Source organism: Fusarium phalaenopsidis, assembly GCF_050370095.1.
Source record: "Fusarium phalaenopsidis strain FUZ10S chromosome Unknown contig_32286, whole genome shotgun sequence".
Taxonomy (NCBI): Eukaryota; Fungi; Ascomycota; class Sordariomycetes; order Hypocreales; family Nectriaceae; genus Fusarium; species Fusarium phalaenopsidis.
Window position 1 is genome coordinate 2,062,749 of NW_028145413.1, and position 22,986 is coordinate 2,085,734.

A 22,986-nucleotide genomic window follows, 5' to 3' on the forward strand; every position below is an offset into this window, starting at 1 on the left:
ACCAGCCACAGGCCACAATACTCCAGAGCTGGAGCCAAGAGTTCTCCCACTCTGAGTAAGATACAGTAGATTCAAGGCTGAATGCAACAGTCAGACAGCGACACATCGGAGTGTCAGCCCGAGTCCGTGGATGGCGTTCAATATTGCGTACCGCGAAGCATCTCTGTTTACTTGATCTTGTCTCACAATTTCAGCATTTGCCCTTGTTCTCCCTGACACAGTAGGTGTCAAAAAAGTGTGTGGCACTTGCATCCCGTCCTGAGATGGTACCGAGTTCCTAGAGGAAGCCCGAACAGCTGTAAATCAGGCATTTACTACCCAAGGGGCATATCTCACACGACCTTATTCCGGTCTCAAGGGCACAAGTACACACTCCAAGAGTTTCGCATTCCAACCCTAATACCTTGTTCGACTGCTTGTCTCATCCAGTATATACACATTCGGCCAATTATACTGCACCAGGTCGTCACCAGAGCACAATATCACCACTCTCCCTCTCTAAACTACCTCGCAGCCAATGTCTCGGTCTCCTTCATTTGACGGGCCTTTTCTTGGCTGTCCAATCCTAGCTCTTCCTCCACCGCCTCAACGCCCTTGCCTTGGTGCTCTCCTCCCTCGGCCTTTTTCTGCTCCCTTCGACCCTCGAGCTTGGCCTGCATGCTCTCTCGCCATCCCTTCCCCCATCGGATCGCAGCCATTGTGGCCAGGGCTGAAGCAACCAAGTACGCGGCCGTGATGGTTGAGAACCATCCGATGCCAACCCCCTCGACCGCTGGCAGGACCACAGCCGACGCCACGCAACCGATCAGGTATCTCATGAAGAAATTGGTCGCCGCCACCTCTGCCCCTTGCCCGGGCATCACGTCGATGCAGTACGTGTTGTAGGAAGGGAAGCAGAACAGCTGCGCAACGCCCTGCACAAACATGGCAATCACAGGCACGGGGATGCCCCCAACTTCCTGGTCCACGGTCCAGCCATACACCAGCATGCTTCCAGGGATAATCACGCCCATGAAGGGCAGCGTGGACCGAAGTCGGTCCTCCGGTATCCGGACGCCACCTCGCTTCTTGATCCACTGCTTCACGGTGTAGTCAGCCCAACGACCACCAACAAACGTCCCCAGCAGGTATCCGAATCCGGGTGCCAGATAGAACAAACCCGACAACAGCGGGGATTCCAAGTTGAACCGCGGATTCAGGACGTATCGGATCGGGGTCAGAAGACTGTACATGTTCCATGTCAAGGATGCGCTGCCCACAGCTACCAGCGCAACATTCAAGTACCTGAAGAGCCTCAGCACTCTCATGGGACTGATCATGCTGAGGATCGCAAAAGTCTTTTCCTTTCGTGAGAACGACTCCAGGTCGTTAATCTTCAAGTGATGGGCTGTCTCTGGTACAACGAAGTACACTCCAAGAACTCCGGCACCAGCCAGCGCTGTCTGTAGCCAGAAGATGGTTCTCCATGACGAATATGTCACAATGATACCACCCAGGAAAGGGCCAAATGCAGGCCCGACCAGTGTGCCGGTCAAGAACCAACCCATGGCTGTCCCACGTTCTGTTGGACGATAGATGTCACTGTTCAAGTGTCAGTGCTTTCTTCATGTTGATGGTTACGGAGGAGAGAAGCCAAGTCAATAACCACCAGCGTGCGGAGGCAAATGGGGCATAAGTCCGATGTGTTTCACGAGGAGCCATGCTGTTCTACTCTCGTACACTACTTGTCCAAGACTGACCAGGAAGATAGGTCCCTGATGAGGCAATTGACTGAAAGAAACACGCAAAACACTTACCCGACACATGCAGGCCCAATGAGAATAAATGCCGTTCCGCCAAAGGCCGAAGCGGCTCGGAAGACAATGAACGAGGCCAAATTAGGTGCCAATGCGGTTGCGAGACTCAGCAGAAAGAACATCACGGACGAAGCCAAAGATACCTATATGTAATGTTAGCATATGTATCCAAGGCATATGGAACCATCACGGCCATCACAGCCCCGGGATAGATCCTATCAAAGGAGAATTGGAAAATGGGCACTCACAACTCGTCTTCCAAACACCTGGCTCATCGGCCCCCAAACAAGAGGGGACAGCGCCATGACAACCATGTACGCAGCATTGCTCACGTTGATGATACTGCCGGTGGTGTCATAGGCTTTGGCAACCTCTGGTGTGGCCGCCAGCACCGACGTGCTCGATATCGGCGATAGAAACGCCCCAAACGACAGCACAGCTACGATAGCAGTCTTTCGCGTCCGCGATAGCCGGTCGTATATCTCATCGCCCGCCTCGTGGTACGGAATCTGACTATCTGGAGCACCAGTCTGGTCCGGCTCGAAGGCATCGTGGCCCGAAACGTGAGAGGTTGCGTGGTGAATGTCCACCGAGGTTGCGGCGTAAGTGATGTGTTGTGACTCAACATCTGTTTCCGAAGACGATGACGGCCTACGGCTGCTTGATGACTCCTCGTCCGCTGCCCTCATGATGTCGATATCCTGCTGGGAAGTATGCTGGGTTCTGTGTAATACCAAATAGAGGATTAGGTCTTGGACCAAGGTGTCTCAAGACAGAACTGGGCTCTGGCAAGTTCTGCAGGACATTTCAAACCCAGGAAAGCTCGGATAATATTCCGCCAACTCTCAAAGGACTCTGCAAAGCGTCGATAAGCAAAAGAAATCACGTCCATCCATCACACATCCAACCCCACACATAATGCGAACCCCAGGCCTTTTTGAATCCTTCCATCCGCACCCTCCTTTAACCCCCGGCGTTTTTTCAGTTCCCCATTGATCAATCATAGGCGGTCGAGCACGAGATCCACATCCAAGATTGGTGCGTTGCGTTCCCTGGATATCCACTTGGGTTCTGTTCGTCTTGCACAGATCCGCGCCACACCCGGTCGCCGACATCCGGAGTCCGGGGAGGCGAAATGTCTACAAACACGTTGTTTCTATACGATATTGATATCCACCGAATGCCAGTGGCTAACAGGATCCAATCGGTCCTACATTGTCTCCAAAATCACACATACAGCGTGAGAAAACGCAATGTTTTCGGCTCATCGGTGGAGGCCGCGGTCCGCCGGCGCGGAACCTTGCTTCCGTCGGCCGATAAATTCAATACCGGAGTCCCACTTTTTCGGGAGGGGCGACCGAATATCAATCAGAAAGCTCGGTGCATGATTGCACAAGCCGATAGACGGAATGCCCATGACTTGATGCAACATTTCGTATGGGAACGGAAATTGATTAAAATACGTATTCGATTTTTTCCTTCTCCAATCATGGATGTCTGTCTCTATACACGAGTGTGAATGCGAATGCGAATGCTCAGCGCAGACTAAAAACAATATGGTATGCCGCAACGCCAACTCCATCCAATGCGTGTCAAGATGCACCTCAATGCAATGCCATGCCTACCTATCCTGTTCATATCCCAAATCAGGGAATCGCAGTTCTTAACTCCTTCAGTGATGTGCGATAAAGCAGATCCCTCCACGGGGTATTCTCAGATAAACACATGATTCGACCGCCTATAAAGCGGTCTTTCTCAACCCAGCAGCTTCTGCACCCGTTCCTGAATAACTCGATCCACCGGTTGGCTATGCCGTTGCACCACAACGTTCTCTCTGCCACCAATAGTGACAATACGGAGCCACTCGGGGGCCACCTCGCTGGCAATGAGCCGGACACAAGCTGCACCCTCCTCCTTGGATACAGGCATGCGAAGCGAGTCCTTCAGCTTCTCGAGAATAACAGCCATTGTAAAGGCCTGGCGTGGCAGTGACATAGGATTCGAGAGGCTGAGCATCGAGATAGTGGCTGATACATCTACGACGCGGTTGAGAGCTGCGCGTCGCTGAAGCTCAGGGCCAGAAGGTGGTAGCGGCTCATTAGCCTTGGCGAGCTGCTTTAGTCGAAGTCGGTCGAGAAGACTCATTTTAGTACCGTCAGGGTTCAGAAGGGGGTTGTTGGCAACCGCCGCTTGTTTGGCCTCCTTCTCCTGCTGCTTGGTGGCGATGCCGCTCTTGAGCTCTGACAGGGCGCGTTGTCCCTTGCTCAGGAGAGGGTTTGCCCTGGCCCCAGTGTCCATATTCGTGATGGCCACCTGGGGAAGATCGTTGAGCGAAAGGCTGTCCAGTGGAAGGTCGACATCCATGTCGTCAGCGGATCGCTCGGTGCACAGTGATCGAAGGTTCGCCTCAAACTGCTTGAGCAGTCGCTCTTCATTGATCGGGTTGTTGTCGTGGGAGGCGAGCTCAATGCAGATCTTGTTGCGACCATAGTCGGAAATAATGAATGGTGACACAGTCTTGTTTTGTGCCGAGGTCTCAATGGCGATACATCGCCGGATGTCCTCCATCGTGACTTGTCTCTTGCCCCAGGCCTGTGCGATGTGAGGAGCAACAGTCCGAACATCGATTGGCGAATTGCTTCCATTGTGAGCGAATTGGATCATAATGGTCTTGACGAAGGCTCTGTGAAGGTCGACCATCTCGGCCAGATGGGGAGGAAGGCCGTTTCCGGGTTTGCTCAACTTCTTAAAGACGCCGTCGAGCTTTGTTTGCACCGTCTTCCCTTGCAACTTCGTCTTGGAAATGATGGTTGAGTTGATTGGCTTGTGAGCAGCCTCAGCTCTCGAAGGCGTCGTCCTTGCTACTCGCTTGCCCTTGGCAACGGCGACACTCTTGGCGGGCGAGTTGATGACGGGTTCCTGGCGCCGACAAGCGCGCTTCTTGGGCCCGGGGAGCTCATCGTCGCTGCTGGGAGGAAACGAAAATGTCCGCGATGTGGCTTTGGGGTGAGGATCCTCTTCGACAGCGGCCTTTCGTTTCCTTGTAATTGTGGTTGACTTGGTATCGGCGATAGCATTCTTGCCGGTGGCATCGCCAAGGCGACCTTTGGAGATTCGAGTGAAGCTGCTGATGGACTGGGTGGTAGCAGGCGCAGCTTGGTTGCGCCTGGCCGGTCGAGGCATCTTGAAAGCTTTTCTCGGGGATAGGGTAGGAGCAGTCGTGAGGGGTGATGGTGACAAGATACCTCAAACACACAGAAGGTGCGAGGTCGTGGTAGTTTAGAAAGGGAAAAGTTGAAGGAGTGGTGCAGTTGTTTACACAAACGGAAAGATGCGAGCAGAATCGAAGAAAGAAGCAGACGCAGATGCAGAAGGCGCAATCGATCGCAATGAAAATGCCAAAGTGATGTCTTGCAAAGTGGAAGCCATGGGCAAGAGCCATGGGCCATGGGGGCCCGCAAAGAAGAGCAGGCATGTGCGCCGTCGCCAAGGGGAACGTGAAGCGTGAAGTTCTAAGCGGGACCCAAGACGCGCCCAGACGCGTCTCGATCCGTGTCGTGGACGCGTAAAGTGGCCCGCAACACCGCGACGCACAAGCCAAGCTTGGCCACGCGACAGCAGCAATGCGGGTACATGTCCGCCGTACCTTGTTTCTACTGTACCTTCTCCCCTCCCGAGGAGACGAGGCTCGAGCTAAACTCACCTCATCTCCACGTCACTCCAGCTTTAACCGAATTCGCCAGCGTCGCAGTGCGGCCGCTGCTCTTTGTCTTTCCCTTTCAGGTGGCTTGGCCTTCCCCGGACTGATGCGGTTACGATTGTGAAGGTGGCTTGCGGGGTGGCCCAGCTAGAACAGGCGATAGTTTGCGGGAGCTCATCCATCCAACCCGGCCGGCTGGTAAACAAGCTTCCTTCGATGCCGTCGTTCCCTGGGCTGTAAGAAACGTTTCCTGTCCCGCGGCTGCGAAGCCGCTCATCCGGGGAAAACCTTGGGAGTTCAGCTTGTGCAGAATTTTCCCCGTGGACAGACCTGATACGTCGTGACTGTCAGCACCACCATTCACAGCGTTGTCGAGACTTTGGGTCATGCCATGCTGTGCTACACACCTCGGCTCCTGTTGCCTGCGCCTGATATGACTTTGAGCCTCTTGCTGGATGATGTCTCATTGACTCATCAGAAACACGCCCAATAGCTGGGAACATGGTGTTGTTTGTGGGTTGGCTCACCACCATTCCCCTCTCGTCCAATATTTTGCCCACTCAGCTGAAGAATAGCTCGAATGGCGGTCTGGCCGTCTGTGCCCTGGACACACAAGACAAATCAATGGGAATCAAACGACTACCCGTGCTTCCCAAACGACATGGCTTTTGGCTTTGATAGCTGCAACATGTTTGCAGCCCTTGGTGTACTTGACCCCAAGTACACTGCAAACCCAGCACAACTCTGCAGAGGTACCACATTAGGGCACCTCAATTCCAGACAGACCGCTCGCGGCCTTGGCTGGGACGCACAACTGGGTAATTTTCTTTCACAAGTGTGCCAATGAACGTCTGTCATTCATCAGCTCCCAAAGACATCGTATTCCAAAGATCATAGAGTACACACAAGTCTTGGCGACTGCTATTCACTGTCTTGGTGGAAAGTCATCTTCCCAGAACTGTAAAGGCTACAACATACACACAAACACCTCGACCTTGTCTCCTGAAAGAGACCACATGAGAACCAACCCTAGAAACTTTTGCGTGTTCCCCGTACCAAACCTGTGCGCCCTTGTCCGAAATGTGCAGCTCCTATCATGAAGGCCTGCATCACAAAAGCACAAAAGCACAATCCTCCATACGACCATTAGCAGCTTTGCGCTGACCCAGACTCCAGACCGCTCAAACATGATATCGCAATGTCAAACGCCAACTGTACAAGACAAGCATGGATCCATTACTTCCCAGCCCCCAGCAACTTGATACGTGTGGGGTGCATTGGGGGAACAGGGCGCCGCCAATGCTGTGTGACGCCTCCGTCCGTGAGACTTGCATCTCAGCGGCGGATTGACGTGGGCCAATGCTCAGGCCTGAAGCTGACAGGGCTGGGCGGGGGAGGCGCGGGAACAGTGTAGTCGTCCTCTTGGATGTGGTGAACAGGAGTTGAAGGGCGGTTGTCCTTGGAGGTGAGGGTAGCGTTGATGCTGGTATAGAGATCCTGTGAAGTAACCAGCCTCATGCTTCGAGGGGAGGACTGGATCGAAGAAGAGTGAGAGCCAGGCATTTTGACGAGTGATGAAATCTGCAAAGTGAACTTGTCAGAGGAGTTCTTTCTTCAGGTGAATTGAGGGTGTCTTATAAGCTATAGAAGACATACCAGAATAGAACGGCTTGCGTAAACTGTGGGTATGAGATGGAGACTAGCCCCGTAGTGGTGCCTTGGTGATAAGCGTTGGGAATCGGAGATGTCGGCAGATACGAGGGCACGACAGTGGAGAAGAGCAGAGGTTTGTCGAAAGGTGTATTCTTTTTTGGTATTGCTCGAACCGAGTCGGTGATTAGAAAGATCGTAACGAGGCAAGTATGGACAGTGAGGATTTTGTGCTGGTAGTGGAGGGTGAAATGTTCAGATGGAGTTTGTTTGCTTGGGTGGAGTTTGATAACGATCGAAGACTTGGAAGATGATGCAAAGGGCAATCAAGACCAAGCAGGATTAATATTTCAAGGCAGGAGCGTTTGTGAAGAGATGGAGATAGAGTCCGGGGAAAAGGGAAGGAGGAAGGGAAGGCAGGATCAAAGGGAGGAGGATGGTTATAGCTTATTTAAAGGGAAGGAACCGGAGGGAGATGAGATGAGTCCAGTCCCATCGCCTCCCCTCTCCCGTCTCACTCGGAAGAGACAGCCCAACCTGGACTTGAACGAGCCAGTGCCAGTCCCAAGATGGGGCAAACAAGGGCGGCCACAACGACGACGGGCCCCACGAAAAGAAAGGCCAATGCCAATGCCAGTGACAACGCCAACGCCAGCGGCATTGACAGGGCGAGCCGATTTGCGTGCGCCTGTGGATGGGATGGGATGGCCTGTCTGCCTGGTCGGCTCTGGGCTGGTAAGCCGGTGGTCGCGGCGCTGTGAGACGGCAACCTGCAACGACTCAGAGCAAGGGCCTCGGAAGCGAAAAACCTGGGGAACAGAGCGGGAGGCACGTCTTGGCTCTGGTACTAGCAGTGCAGGTACCTGTCGCAGCCATACTCTGTACACGCACTACTGCGTACACTCACCCGGCCCAGGCATGCACCAAGACTGCACCCCCCAGCTGCACTCCCACGATTTCCTCACCCCCGGGACTCCCGCGGCCAAGTTTGACAAGGAGCCTTGTCTGGTGTCGGTCGTCAGGGTATGTACGGAGCAGAGCTCGGCACCTTGATCGGGATGGTTTCCGTGGATCAGAGACCAAAGTGCCCATTCTCTCAATGTGTCTGACCATGAGCTGCAGAGGCCCACGGCGTGCCGCGACGAGATTGCGAAGAAGCTGCAGCATCCTGTCCCTTGCTCTAGGGCCGCATTCTCGATAAGCCTGCAACCAAACCAAGGCACGTCCATTCCCGTCAGAAAGCCAGCCCAACAGCAGCGTTCCGGGGTATGGACCGTCCCAGGTCCACCACCAATAGTTGCTTCATCTGCAAACTCGCTGGATCACCCCAATATCATTGGAAGAAAAAATCGACCATCGAGTGATCGCGCAGCTCAGCTCCCTCCCGAAGAAGCACCGCGCTTCTGACACGTCGTCAGAGATTTAGGAAAAGAAAAGATAGCAAGCAATATTGAGTGAGGAAGGGGGGAAGAGGGGAGGGGGAACGTCAAGCTTGTTGGGCCGGAGCACTATGGGCAAGCCCAGCGCCATACTACTGATGGTCTGGCGGTCGAGAAATGATATTGAAGCTCAGGGCAGCTGGCGAGCACGTTGGGCACTAGGGGACGCACGAAATACGGATGGAGAAGGACGCCAGCCAGCACTTCCAGTGAGAAGCACCATTGCAAGCACGAGCTCGGCCACGAGCCTCTGAACTATGGAGGACAAGTGGGCAACAGAAGGAACAGAGCACGAGCACACGAAGTTCCTAAGCAAAGAACTGAGGGCGTGGGGGACCAGCCGTACCGGGGCCTTGTTTCCGAGCAAACATGGGTTGCCGGTTAAGATGGGTCAAGAGTGCCATGGGTGCACAATGGAGCCGTTTTCCTTTTCCTGATGCCTTCTGGAAACTCGGTTAACAGGGCCTAAAACTCTGCCCGAGTTAATGCGCTCCCATCGGATTCAAAGCTCGTGGAACCTCAGGCCGTTGTCCGCCCAATGCCGCCGCATCGTCAAGGGTGACGGCTTCAAGCCGGAGAAGACGGACGGTGGAAAAAGCAACCACTCAGGATTTTCATGAGAATGGTTACGCAACAGTGAAACTCGAGCGCAACCCAAAAAGCAACCTAGAAGAATTTTTCTCGTACAAGGAAGCTTTCGGCACTTGTCTCCGTTGAAAACGACTCTGCTCCATCGTGATGGCCTGATTACCTCAGGGCCAAGTTCGCCTAAGCAGTCTTCATTGGGCTCTTATCTTGGATTTCTCATCTAACTCCAACTATGTTTGGCCCAAGTATGGGACTGATGGGTCCTGTTCTGTTGGCTCACGCATCGGTCAAGCCACAGGTTAAACCGACTTCAATCTTACCCGCCATGAAACCCTCGGGTCAATCGACATGTGTACGGCCCAGGGAGTGAGCAGGGTGACCAGACTGGTACGAAGGCTTTCTGCTGTGCGAGGTTGCTGGGAGGGAAACGATACAATATCTGCTGCCTGGTTTGTTCTCGCCAGCTATCTCCCCCTTGCATGCTCACACTTATTGTGAATTGCATACAGGAATGCTTGTGTAACAGGCAGGATGGCATGGCGGCTTGCTCTGCCAAATCAGGGAGGCATATACAACAGTGAGTCAGTGTAAATCCAGATAGAGAGCACGCACATCCAACAGCGAAAGATGCAACAACGACGCAACGTCAAGATGGGCGGAACAAGGGGAAATTTTGTCCGAGGTCCAGGATACCCAGCGCACATCAAGCGGCTTCTCCCAAACTCAACCCACAGCTTACCTCCGCCCAAGAAGCGGATCTAGGAAAGGGGTACCAGAAGCCAAAGTACTCTTCTTATCTGAGCTTGACTCGGTGGTGCCGCATGTTCCCCAGTATTTTCTTCTGGAAACTTGACAAAGGCGAGATGAGACCAGGGGTTGGGAAATTTATGCTAGGGGCCATTGCGAGCGGTCCGGGCGGAAGTCCAAAGGGGACAGACACGGCGCGTACCCGGGTCTCCGAGGGGGCTTGGGTGGGACTCCAGGGCTCTCAGGGTAAGTAATAATGACGATGGCAGCATAGTCCCTCTGGGTGGCATCTTCTAGACATCCCACGCTTTCTGGCCGTGTTGCTCACCGACAGACGGACTGAAAGACTGACCAACCAACTCTCAGCAACAGCGAGTGGTCAGCATGACAAGGACGGATAGGACGGCGCAAGATGTATGGATGCTTTGATACGATACTCAGTTCAGGCACTCTCTCAATGCTGCCTCCCGCCGGAAGCCGGACAACTGAGTCTGGAGGTGGAGCGCAAGACCGGTCTTCATACTCCGCCAGCCGCCTTCCGTTCAAAGAGGCTTGCTTGGTTGAAGACATGTATGTCACACAAGACTGATCGGTGCGGATACTCTGTTGCGACACCATGGCTGACCATGACGAGATGGGTCTGGTACAGTATATTCCCCCACGTTGAGCGATCCGTTTGGTGAGAATGCACATGTAATCGGCTTGGCAGAAGACCGGTCAAAGATGAAGGTCTCGAAGACGCCTGATTATCAGTATCAGGATACCCCAAATGTCAACCCGCGCAAGGCGCCGGTCACGCAGTTGCAGCGTTGAGCCCATGTCACCGCATCTGGGCCACCAAGCTAACTAGCGATGGATGTCCGATCTCACACTGCAGCATGCTCACTCAAGCAATAAATACCAACAGTAAACAACACGGCAGAGTGGCGACAGGAGAGCAAGCCATACAATCCTGGCAAAGGACATAAACAGCCGCCTGCGGAAGCTGTTGGCACGCGGCCGTTTCACCGTTTCTTCTGGCTCACGTCGCCCTTTCTCTTCTCATCCCTTGTTTCCAATGCTGGCTGGGCCACACCCCTGCTACCTTTCGTCCTGAGAAGCACGAGGTTAATCCAATACCTCAAGCTCCCACCCTTTCCCCGGTGCCAGATCAAAGACGCAGCGTCGGACGCAGACATGGGGACCATGCTTGGTGTCCACTGTCCCTGACTCTTGTTCAGCGAAGAGTCTCAGGGAACATGATCCCCACAGTCACTGCAGCCCCTTGTCCTTCTTCAGCGTTCTAGCGCTTCGGCGGCCCCCAGGTGCCCCTGTTGAGTTGCCCGGTTCCGACAGCTGGGCTGGAAAGGCGTGTGGGGCGCCGGAAGATGGGAATATCGTGTGGGGATAAAGCCAGAGCCAAAGCCAAGCCAAAGCCCAGAAGGAGAAAGGGAGTGAGTGGGAGTGCGGAGACGGACGGGCCATGGATTATGGCGGGACGCCGCGTCCGCGTTCCTGGATTCCGGCCCTATTACGCCTAAACTAGCCACCCCCTGGTACTGTCGAACAAACAAGGAAGGACAGCAAGCACTTGACTACCAATGGACAGGTAAGGCGGAAAAGCAGATTTGATAAACAGGACCAGACGGATTCGTTCGTTTGTGAAGCCACCTGGACAGCAGTTGTGTTGTGTGGGGGAGGGCGGTACGGCATGACGAGTCAGGGTGCACCCAGGGACACAGGCACGAGACGGTATTTATAAGAAATGACAATCGATGGTTTTGCTGAGAATCGACAAGACCACCAAGAGCTTGCATCACACCCCGGGTGCAGTCCGAGTTAAATTGGACCCTGAGCTTGCTTCAGGTTCGCACACGCGACAAGGTTGACAGGTCGAATCCATCGTTTAGAGTTGCAGAGCAGCTGCCAGAAATAGGGCGGATTTACCCAATGCACGCTCAACTACCTTGCCTCAAACTTGTCAATCTCGGGCATTGCGGTCTCTACTCTACACGAGGCATACAATAGAGCTGCCACGTAGCAAGCCTCAAACTGTCCGACGATCACAACCTCTTTGGCCTGTACTCGATGGGGCGGGACGCGTACCTGCTTGAGAGGAGCATTCTGGAACACCAAGCAGCCTCGTGCTTTCTGGCTGGATCGTCGACATTGGATAGGTGGTAGAATGGGGACCTTGTCGGCAGATACCCGTAGCGGTCTGCGAGTTTGCCCTGTCGATCTTTGGCGGACTGAGACGTAATTCTCATGCACGGCTCCAGCTTTTTTTTCCTGCATTCGGGTACGCCACGTCGCCGGGGTTGTTGCTCCCTGAATATTACCCCAGCTCATCGTGCGTAGCGAGCCGTTTCGGCAGTCCGTGGTGGCAGCCATTCTGCACATCTTGGTGTGTTTATCGTGGACGTCCCAGTTGTTGAGGGGCCAGTGAGCTCTATGTCTTGGATACACTGAAGTTGGTTGATCAAGTTGCGCTTGCTTACCACTTCCTTCTGGATCTAAGACCTTGCAGGCAGATCCCCCAGGCGCTTTCGACATATCCTTGATACGGATATGCCCTGTGCCTAGGGTCGGGATGTCATGCACGCCATTTGAGCTTCCGTTGATGACCATGGCGTCTCAAACGTTACTGGAGCGTTTCTGTTGCTCCTCTGCCGGGGAATTCCCTGGTGGTGACACGAGCCATCTCAGAGTACGCAGCCAGTGTCCGACTACTGCCGTATTCAGGCAAATGGCAGATCAGCAGCTCGCCCTTTTCACATGGACCCGTTGACCGATCACACTGTTTGACTCAGTTGTCGAGACAATACCCTCCGGTACAGCTCTTATCCCTCCTTCGCTACCTGCTCGATAGGGTTAAGATAGTTGGGGGTAAGCCCCCGACACGGAAAAGTAAACGGGCTTATCTCTTTTCCCTACCTATCCCGCCGGGTTGATAACGCCGGACGTTGACAGGGGGGAGCCTAGTTCAACCGGAATTCTGAGTTGAACGTTTGTTATCTTGAGTAATCCGTTATCTCGAAGCCACCAGCTTACGTTCGACTATCGAACCCTCCTGCCCCATGGGGCTTCTCTCCCTAGCCAAGCCATTACACGGGGAAACTCCACGGGCGGCTAGCGGTCTTGGACGGATTAAAACGGGTGTGCTGGGATGCGAGTTACCCTAGATACACTCGGGGTCCGGCGGCTACCCCCAACTTGTTCTACTGTATCTGACACAGCTCTTCTAACTTTGTCTTTATGGTTGCCTCATGACCTCGTCGGTTGATACCCAAGCACGTGGCATGGCATGATGCGACATTGGGGCTCTCGTAGACCCTTCAACACCAATTTCAAGTTGACGAGTCAGATATCACTCCCTTAACATTGGGTGAGCTGGCAACAAGGCGTTGTTGACTCATGACTTATCTGACTACCCTGGACTCTCACCAAGAACCTCAAATGCGATGGAGATTACACGAAGCTCTGGCTCGCCAGTTGGCAACTCTATCATGCATAAGGTTGGGCCTCAAAGATACCATAATAGCAACACCAAGACCGTTGCCTGCCCCGAGAACTAACTAGACCAGCCTCGCCTCTCCTCCACCAAGGTAACAAGCCCTGGGAACTAGCTCGAACCTGTCAAAACATCACATGGATCCAAAGGGCATCGGAAGTGTTACACCGGCCGGCATTGCCAGACTTGCGCCAAATAACATGTGTGTATTAACTCCGGATTCCCGCAAACAAGCATGATACCCATCGCTATGCACTCGGCGATTCTCCAACTCGTCGAGCCACGCCCAGCGCTCGCTCGCTCGCACCCAAAGAAGAGCCCCTCCTCAACCCCTCGATGCCGATGCACTGCGCGTCGCCGTCGAGGAACCCGCAACCCTGGTTTTTCTCCTTGTAGGCTGGTACACGTCGTTGAAGTTCATGGCAACACCCAGGAACCGCATGTCCACGTCTGGCTGGTACGCGAGATCGCCGAGGAGGATCTGCAGGCGGGTCCTGAATGATACGCCCAGATGCCGCAGCCGCTCCTGCAGGACGGGAAACTCGGACGTTACAGCCCCCGAGCCTGCCGTTGGAGTGTCGTCGTGCTCGTCGTTGAACCGCGTGGTGCTCCGCACATCGGCCTCCTGTCGCCGGGTAAAGTCCGACACACTCCAACTGTAGAGGCCGTCGACCGAGTCTCGGTAGCTGAGCATGAACCGAAGGATCTCTCCGAGCTGCATCATGTAGGTTGTGCGGTCATCCTCATCCGCGCTGTGCGTTCGTCGCTTGGCGCCAAGTAGACCCTTATGCGTGATGTCGTTGAGATAGCGTGTATGCGCCTTGATAAGGTCATCCAGAGTACAGCCCTCCTTCTGGATGCGCTTCTGCAGTTCACCCCACGAGGATTCAATAACTTCGAATAGGATGTAGTACTGGAGCTGACCAACAAAGTGAATCATCTCGGCGAGAACTCCACGTGTCGACTTCCACGCCTGAGCGACGGCAGGGTCTGAGTTCTGGAGCACGCCACGGGAACCTGTCATGCACTTGCGCCAGGTTGACAGCAGGGCAAACTCCACACGCTTGATGCGCCAGAGGAAGTTGAAGACCTTGAGATACTGTCGGTTGCCCCATTCAGTCACAACAACATCAACAGGGGCATCAATCTTGTACTCGAGTGTGAAGCAATCCCATCCGATATCACCGTGTGACAGTTGAAGCATTCGTGCATCCAGACGCCGGAGCACCTCGGGCGAATCGTACTGAGCATTTGAGCCTCGAATGGCGTGCTCCAACTGCGCCGTCAACGTATGTCTGTACTGTGCTCCAGCAGGACGATCCAGGTTGGCAGCCAGCGACTCCATCAGGAGGGCAATGAAGTCTCCCTGTCCCAGGAGAATGTAGTTCTTCAGTGCCTGCAGATGCTCAAACAGATGGAACTTGTTGGCCATCAAGTCAATGAGTCGTTTCATGGTTGTCTTGTAGGCTTCATCGATCCAAGCCTCCAGCGTGGCCGTGTCACCATACCGGAGCTCCTTGGAGGCTGCCTTGGAATAGTCTTCAACCCACATTGCATCACCACAGCTGTGTCGGATAAAGTTGAGCGACTTGCCGATCAGAAACACCTTTTGGGCGAAATCCTGGGTGATGATGCTCGGAATCATGTCTGTTGCGATCTCGTACTTGTCCTCCCAGACGTTGCCCGCCCCCTTGGCCTTTGAAGGGTCCTTGTTGGCAGCCTGTTCCCTGACAAAGAACTCTTGATATGGATCTGATAGTTCACCGTCGTATATCCAATGGCGTAGGATGTCGTAGAATGGCCGTGTGAAGCTCCCCAGGAGGCGCTCTGCGAAAGCAGCCACGACAGGGTCTCCGTGAGACGACGAGAAGCTGTGGATAAGCGAAACGAGCTGGCCTCCCTTCTTCTTTTCAGATTCTTCAGCGATGAGACTCATCAGTCTCAGTCCCATGGTTGCCTCGCGAGTCCAGACCACGCATCTTTTCAGTGTCACGCCCGCTTTTCCGATGCCTGCCCGTGGTGCTTCCTCATCCAGCGAGGCTAAAGCTCTTCGAATCTGCCCTTCTAGCGTAGCAATCAAGCTGAGATATGACTTGAGCTCACTGCCAATGGCCGCTCTCAAGCTCTGGCCAAGAAGTCCCTTGGCAGGAGTCTTGCAGAAGCCGTCGAGGCCGCGATATAGTAGCGAGGGCTCCGCCAAGGTGTGGAGTAGAGAGACGATTGGCAGAGGTAGAGCTGGAGGTAACCTTATGGTGTCTGATTTGGGAAACCGTAATGTCGTGGAAGATAGGCCTTGTAGTGTAAAGGGAAGGTCTCTGAGAATGACTGATTCCGGTGGCTCGATCTCTGAATAGTTGCTTGCCAGTAACGTCGACTTGAGAGAGACATCTCTCTTGGGTGCTTCGGGCCGTGGGTCCCCATCTTTGCCCGACTTTTTGGGCTCTTTTGGTGGAAGCTTCTTAAGTCCTTCTGGCTGGAAAGCCTCCTTGAACTGCTCATCTTCTTGTCTAGATGTCTTGGTGGCACGCTCCCGGCCCTGACGTTTTATAGCATCGCGGTTTATGGCGTCTCGGTAGTTGGGCGCCGACGGCTTCACAGGGCTCAGCGGGAGGGGCTCGCTGGGGTCTGGAGAATCAGCCAGTTGGTAGAGCAGGTAGAGGATGGCCCACTTGTGCTCGAGCACAGGTAGAGAGAGTAGACGAGTGTAGAGGTTCGAGAATCGGAGGGCTTGGGTGGGATTGCTCTGTATGAGCTTTCGCTTTATGAGGTCGGAGGCATGGTTGACGTCGGAAGAGATAGCGGGGGAGGACGGGCTGTGGAGGGCCTGGTTAGCGGCTGATGATACAGGATTAATAGGCAAGGCGGTTGGTTACCTGTCTATGATGGATTTGACAATTTCAAAGCAAGTGTCATGGCGTTCCTGGGCGACTTCTTCAGTGTCGTTGGGGTTGCTGGGCACGAGGTGGGTTATCAAGCTGTCGATGGCATTGGTTATGCGGTCGGGAGCCATGACGGCATCGTCGCAAGCGACCTAGGACGAGCAGGTGCTGTATGAGCGTATTTATGGGTTTGTGAAGCTCGCAAGAGTCAAAAATAGGAAGAATTGGGCTTGCGCAGGCAGATTCGCCAAATCTGGTATATTTGTGAAGTATAGAGTTGACTTGGTTCAGACGCGCCAGACGCGACAGTGAGAGTTTGGTGGTGGTTCAAGGCTGTTGGGTGAGAGGGTGCGGGAGCTAGAAAGTAGCGGTGACTCGGCACAGCGCACTAATCTGTGTGCGCAACCATGTATCCACTACCTCGGCCATGCTCTGATGTCCGCCTCTGTCAGGCCTCGCGGCAAAAAAAGGACTACACTCCAACCATCAACCCTTTACCTCACGTCAACAGTTAGAGGGTGCTTCATCAACTTAGACACCGCAGAATGCGTTTCCCATCGAATTAATAACTCCATCGTGATCGCAGAGTTGCAGCCATTCGTTCTATCCAACTCATGCGTCTTTTCTCCGTGTCGCGCCGCGCTACACTGCCGCACGCGACGCCGCCGTCGCCTGTTCGTCTCCTGTCAAGATGCCCGACATCGACCCCGCGGCTCTGAGTCGCCCATCCATCAGCCTCTCGACTCCTATCCTCTCCAACAAGACTCTCGCTGGCTCTGGCACTGGGGCGCCCAAAATCGCAAAGTCGAGCCAGATCATCCCTGCGCGAATTGACCTCGAAGCCCCGTATGCCGCCCTCAAGGCCGCCATCGGCAACGAACAATGGCCCATTTACAAGGCCTCCACCAGCGAGTTCTTGACCGGTAGGTGTCGTGTGCATTGCATCTACGGTTGCGCACACTGAACTCATCGTCCAGGACGCTTAAACCAGGCCGAATACTCGGAACGAATCGACCCCATCCTCGCAGGCCCCGGCGACAAGGAACATCTACATAATAACCTTATAGCGGCCATCTACGGAAATGTCACTCGTGAGATGCCCGACCAAGGGCTGGCTCCCTGGGTCAGCGCCAACGACAAGCCCGCAGCTACCACCGGGAGCAAACCAGTATCAGGCGATGCCGCCGAGCGCAGGTTGAAGGGAGATGTTATGCAACTGCCCGCGCGAGACCGACGGCGCATCAAGGACTTGGTTCACAATGATGTTTGTGCTTCCTAGCCCGCTTCGTCACATCCACTAACATGTACCAAGTGGGATCCTCACGAGAGTATATCCCATGTTTTTACAGATACCCATCGCAAGCCGTCCATGGTGATGGATGCTACCCCTAGCGCAGGGGTCATCAATAATATGAGTAAGTATCGGGCATGTGCGCGCATTCTACGAGTGTCCTAACGATGGCGCAAGACTTTGACCTCGAGATTCGAAAACGATATGCCCAACCCTTGGCGGTCGAATCCGGCGAGTTCCCCGATATCGGTATGATCTCAGGCCGGATGTTACCATTTTGTTATGAGGCAGGTCTAGTCAGCGGCCACGCTGGAGATGCTCCTCAGTTTATGTCGGTTGCTGTAGAGACATTCATTAAGGAAGTCTTGACGCAAGTGTTCAGTCGCACACGGAGCAACGGACCTGGCGACTCTGGCAGTGCCGGATTTGGCGTTGGAACGACGTGGATACAGACGCACAAGTATAAGCAACAACTCGAGTACGAAGAAGACGCGGCTATGCGAGGCGAGATATCCCGGGACAAGAGCGGGCTTCTCCCGATCGAGTCCAAGTCGGCGAGCGAGAGGGGTCCTCTGGGCATGGCAGACCTGCGCCTGTCTTTGGAAATGGCCGATACAGGAATGGCACAGTTCCCGGTGCTCATGACACAAGTTCTGTATGGGTACCGAGAAGGCGAGTTGGAGAACTGGGACGACTACACCTGGATTCACGATCTGGGTCCAGAAGGCTACGTGGAAGAGAACCATGTGGCAGGGATCAACGGCGGAAGAGTGTACGAGCTCCCGAACGGCCACCCCGACGCCATGGACATTGACACAGAAACATGGTGGGAGGGCGCAGAGAACCAGGATATGGATATGCTGGATGCAGTCTTGGACTCATGCCTTGCGGTTGGGTCTTAGGACATGAAACCCACTTCACAGAGCCCGAATGGCCGCCCTGATATCGATATAAAAACATGGTGGGAGGGTGCGGGGAGTCAGGATCTGGAGATGCTAGACACAGTCTTGGACTTATGTCTTGCGACTGGGTCACCAGATATGAAGCCGGCTCTCCAGAGTCGGGATAAACACCTCCACGCCGTGGAAATTGGCGTAAAGAGCCATTGGGAGGGCACGGAGAGCCATGACATGGACATGCTGGACACACTCCTGGACTCGTGCCTAGTGGTGGGGTCCTATGATGCAGGGCCAATTATGCGCAGCTGCCAACCATCAGCTGGAGATTTCAGCCTGTTGAAAGGCATGTCCGATGGATTATTTGATGTTACTGCAAACACACTAAAGGGTACGAGACAAGGAGTTCAAGCCCCGGGTCGCGTCCCAAGGTGGACACTGGATATGGGATTTAGGAAGAAGGATGGAAAGGCAAGGCGTGCAAGGAGCCGGCGTTTGACAGGCACACGGGCACGGGCACAAGCGTGAGGCCGCGTTGCTGGCGCCAAGCTTGGATTTGGGGGGATCAAACGACTGCATTTGCACCGGACGGCTTTATTCTTTGGCGCAGGGGTTTCTTGGGGGGTTTTGTTTATGGTTGTGATTGCGGCAACCTTGTTTTGTTATCTTTTGTTGTATACTTGTACTTGCTACCGAGCAGGGGATGATGATGGACGCCGAGCAGCGGAGCTGGATGACGGGGGAGAAAGACTTGGGGATGCGTGATTGAGAAGATGAGCAGGAGGAGGACTTTTGTACTTTATCATTGCCAGTCAGGAACGATACCCGAGCAGCTTTTTGAGGGACAGGAGCTGCTGCGTCCAATGATGGGTGGAGGGTTCACAGAGGCCAACCATGTATTACGTATGTAGCGCATCGTTGGCTCAAGAGAAATCAGTTCAAAAAGGGTATAATGTTTGCAGAGGTGAAGACGTGTGGCATGATGCGGGGGATACGGCAAGGAGAAGAGTGACACGGCAGCTTCTTGCTGTGCAGGTTGGAGAATGGTGCATATCGGGATAGCTGCAGTAGCAGCAGCAGAGCAAGCTGCGAGCTGGAGGGACAAGTGCCGAAGATATGGTGTAGCAAACATGACGAGGAGAGTCATGCAAATAACTAGGTAGCAGGCTGCAATGCATCTATAGACGGAGGCGGTCCACTCGATTCATTCATTGTTCTTGTTCAAAGTGGTGTAGTTGGCCGCCACCATCCGGAATGGGAGCTAGGAGCTCCCGGGGAGCTTACGCGGGGGCGACATGGACGGTCCCAGGGCTGATCTAGCAGCCCGGCGCCGTGGAGCCATCCGAGTCTGATCAGGTAGCCGCTCCCAGAGGATCGAGCGTGAGACGAGCGAGGCACGGGTATAACATCATCTCTAGGGAAATGGCATGCAGCTCTGGTCAAGGGGAGAAAGGTGGCAAGGAGCTAGCTTGGAGCCAGCGCCTTACCACATACCAGAGGCATCGTTTGGGTTCATCCGCAGAGGGCGGCTCCACCGACGGGGGCCCGAAACATGCGTTGATTCTGCTTCCGGACGTTTTGCTGAAAGGGTAAAAGTCTTGGTGATGGAGCAATCACCTACTGTACCTAGTCTAGGCGTCCATCTCTGCGGTTGGCATCACGGCGCATTAAAGGTCAATAGCAGCTTCCCAGTCCGGGAGCTGCATCGAAGAGCAGCGGAACGGCCTGTGGAACAAGTGCCCGAGGAGCCCGTGCCGTCGACTGGCCCGTGCGCACTCGTTCTAGAAAGCTTCCCTGGGCGGCAACCATCTTGGGAAAGTCTCTCGCTTTAACTAACAAGATTCCCCTCTCACCTTCCCCTTCACTTCCCCCACTTCTCCCCATTCCGTCAGTCAGTCAGGTCTTCTCTTGCCTTTTGACTCTCTGCTCGCTCATCTCTTCCTTCTTCATCGGCTTCTCCTTTGACTCTCTCTCTTTCAACACATCAAACTCCATCTCTATAACCTGCAGCCTTTCTCCTCGACTCCCTTGTTCCTTTGACGACCACGGCAAGGCGGGGAAGCAAGCGCAAAAGAACGGACGTCAAGCAAAGCAACCCAAGCTCAACCCCACTCGCCTTGCGACTTGCTCTCCTTCTCCTCCTCCTCGGTTTGGCCGCTCCAGGCCCATGTCATGACCCCTCCTCTCTCTTACATCTCGCCTCTTCATCTTCGCCTCCAGCTCTAGGACCTCTCGGCCTCAGCCCGCTGTCGCCTACAGCTTTGATCCTTCCCCCGCCGTCCTGACCCGACCCCGGTCCAGCCCTCGTCGGTACCTGATTTCTAGAACACTCACGGAATACCTTCATCCTTCGGTCAAATCCGAATTCCTGGGGTCTACCTTGCTAGGATTGAGCGTGAGTTAACCCTGTTTTCCTGCTTCCCTGCGCCGTCCCGCCATCCAGCTTCGAACGCATCTCGCTACGCCACCCCTCTTGGGTCATCTCATCATCACCATTTGGATGCTTCTCCCCTCAGCCTCAGACCTTGAAGGACTCGTTTTCAAGCGCTACAGCCACCATCTGCCCCCCCTCCACTTCCTTTGTCGTTGATGCTGCATGCCAAGAGTATCTTGTCTTGCACTTGATTCATCACTTCACCCTTTGAGCTACGCATAGACTTTGCAACTGGGTCCTGATCTAGGCCCCGCCACAACACGTCACTTTCAAGCGCGGATTGCAGCCCGCGTCCAGCTTCATCTTTAGCGCCCAGACCCCGGAGCTCCCTTTCCTGCACGGCACCCACCCCCTTGTTGCTTCCAAATCGCCATTGATCTTATCCCAGCTTCACCTGCAGCTTGTGCTGACCTTGGCCTAGCTTGTCTGCTCTGAAGACCGTCTACGAGGGTGCTTGGATAGCTGTAGGTTGACCTCCATCACACTTCTACCCCTCGCCTCGCTTCACCTGCCGCCGTCTCGCGAATTATCACAGCTTCACGCCCCATCTGCGACCACTCGGACTACCAAACTCTCCGTTTTCCCGGAAGCTTACCAAGAGGTCATAGGAGCCTGAACAACAGCTGTTCCCCTTTCCTTCGATCCCTCCAAATTGGCGCCGGCCTCTTCTTTTCTCGGCTGGAAAGTCGACAGGCGTCGTCTCGCACAACACTCGACGATATCTATATAAATACTTTCAGCCTCAACCACCTTCAAATCATGGCCGGTCCCTTTTCTAGCCCTTTTGGGGAGAATAGCAACCCCTTTGGAACAGACAGAGGGCAAGCTTCGAACAACTTGATGCATCGTGTTATCGAAGAGGATGAGACGGACAACATCACATCACCCACAAACCGCAGCTTTGGCGCGCAAAACTCTGGATCGCTGTTCTCAGGTCCCTTTGGCGGCGGCTTCGGCGGCGATGCCCCGGGCGATGTACCTCCCAGCTCTCGAACACCCCCGAATCCAGATAGTTATCCTGCTCAGTACAACTTTGGGCGCCGGACTTCAGTGTCTGCCGAATCTCTGAAGCCTGGCGCTGATTCTAATGATAATTGGTCTCCCCCCTACCACGAGAAGTCGGCCGACCAGCTTGAGCGTCTCAAGCATGCCATTGAGGGCAACTTTCTCTTTAGCCATCTGGAGGATGAGCAGAGTGCTCAAATCCTGGGCGCTCTGGTTGAGAAACCGATACCTGCTAAGGGAATCAAGGTAAGTTGTGCTTAGCCGAAGATGAAAGATGTCTTATTGACCATCGTACAGGTGATCAGCCAGGGTGATGCCGGCGACTACTTCTATGTCGTCGAGAAGGGATCCTTTGATGTTTATGTCAACCCTGCCGGCGCTCTCCAGCCCGGTCCAGACGGCATGGGTAACCAGGTTGGTAACATCCAGGCTGGCGGCTCGTTCGGTGAGCTTGCCCTCATGTATAACGCGCCCCGAGCCGCAACCGTTATCTCTGCCGAACCCGGGTGCACTCTATGGGCTCTTGACCGTGTGACGTTCCGACGCATTCTTATGGAGTCGACGTTTGCTCGAAGACGGATGTACGAGAGCTTCCTCGAAGAGGTACCGCTGCTGGCGAGTCTGACGCCGTACGAGAGGTCCAAGATTGCAGATGCTCTGGAGACCAAGAAGTTTGCGCCAGGACAGATCATCATCAACGAGGGAGACCCCGGCCATTCGTTCTACCTACTGGAGAACGGTGAGGCAGATGCCTACAAGGGCACCCCGGAGAACACGGTGCGCCATTACGTCAAAGGCGATTTCTTTGGTGAGCTCGCACTGCTCAATGATGCACCACGGGCAGCTAGTGTCGTGGCCACGTCGGACGTCAAGGTGGCGAGCCTGGGCAAGAACGCGTTCCAGCGATTGTTGGGACCTGTGGAGGGTATTCTTCGACGGACCAAGTACGAGGGCGTCAAGTCCGGCGTCGAGGAGATGGATCCTCTGCATGCTGGGTAGATGGGCAAACAACAAGATTGGTACGGATGTGTGTATGTTTATGGCAGGAGGGTGGATGAGCAGAAGAACCTC

The 22,986-nt window shown here is 54.4% G+C and overlaps 6 protein-coding genes across 6 annotated transcripts; 2 read left to right on the forward strand and 4 right to left on the reverse strand.

The window, feature by feature from the left end:
- Positions 1 to 503: 503 nt before the first annotated feature.
- Positions 504 to 2,485, reverse strand: LRP88_02967 (major facilitator superfamily domain-containing protein; the record flags this gene model as incomplete). The annotated part of the gene is made up of 3 exons (XM_083239598.1): positions 504 to 1,581; positions 1,797 to 1,939; positions 2,045 to 2,485. 3 exons carry the CDS (start codon positions 2,483 to 2,485, stop codon positions 504 to 506), a joined length of 1,662 nt encoding a protein of 553 aa, XP_083104728.1.
- Positions 2,486 to 3,551: 1,066 nt separating this feature from the next.
- LRP88_02968 (DNA replication factor Cdt1 C-terminal domain-containing protein) lies at positions 3,552 to 4,979 on the reverse strand (the record flags this gene model as incomplete). Its single annotated transcript, XM_083239599.1, has 1 exon — positions 3,552 to 4,979. The coding sequence occupies one exon, from the start codon at positions 4,977 to 4,979 to the stop codon at positions 3,552 to 3,554; it is 1,428 nt and encodes a 475-aa protein (XP_083104729.1).
- Positions 4,980 to 6,831: 1,852 nt separating this feature from the next.
- Positions 6,832 to 7,059, reverse strand: LRP88_02969 (uncharacterized protein; the record flags this gene model as incomplete). Its single annotated transcript, XM_083239600.1, has 1 exon — positions 6,832 to 7,059. One exon carries the CDS (start codon positions 7,057 to 7,059, stop codon positions 6,832 to 6,834), a length of 228 nt encoding a protein of 75 aa, XP_083104730.1.
- Positions 7,060 to 13,735: 6,676 nt separating this feature from the next.
- Positions 13,736 to 16,420, reverse strand: LRP88_02970 (Spc98 family-domain-containing protein; the record flags this gene model as incomplete). Its single annotated transcript, XM_083239601.1, has 2 exons — positions 13,736 to 16,223; positions 16,284 to 16,420. The coding sequence occupies 2 exons, from the start codon at positions 16,418 to 16,420 to the stop codon at positions 13,736 to 13,738; spliced, it is 2,625 nt and encodes an 874-aa protein (XP_083104731.1).
- Positions 16,421 to 16,980: 560 nt separating this feature from the next.
- Positions 16,981 to 18,482, forward strand: LRP88_02971 (transcriptional regulator of RNA polII, SAGA, subunit-domain-containing protein; the record flags this gene model as incomplete). The annotated part of the gene is made up of 4 exons (XM_083239602.1): positions 16,981 to 17,212; positions 17,267 to 17,553; positions 17,602 to 17,704; positions 17,758 to 18,482. 4 exons carry the CDS (start codon positions 16,981 to 16,983, stop codon positions 18,480 to 18,482), a joined length of 1,347 nt encoding a protein of 448 aa, XP_083104732.1.
- Positions 18,483 to 21,669: 3,187 nt separating this feature from the next.
- On the forward strand, positions 21,670 to 22,914 carry LRP88_02972 (cyclic nucleotide-binding-like protein; the record flags this gene model as incomplete). The annotated part of the gene is made up of 2 exons (XM_083239603.1): positions 21,670 to 22,161; positions 22,213 to 22,914. 2 exons carry the CDS (start codon positions 21,670 to 21,672, stop codon positions 22,912 to 22,914), a joined length of 1,194 nt encoding a protein of 397 aa, XP_083104733.1.
- Positions 22,915 to 22,986: the final 72 nt, after the last annotated feature.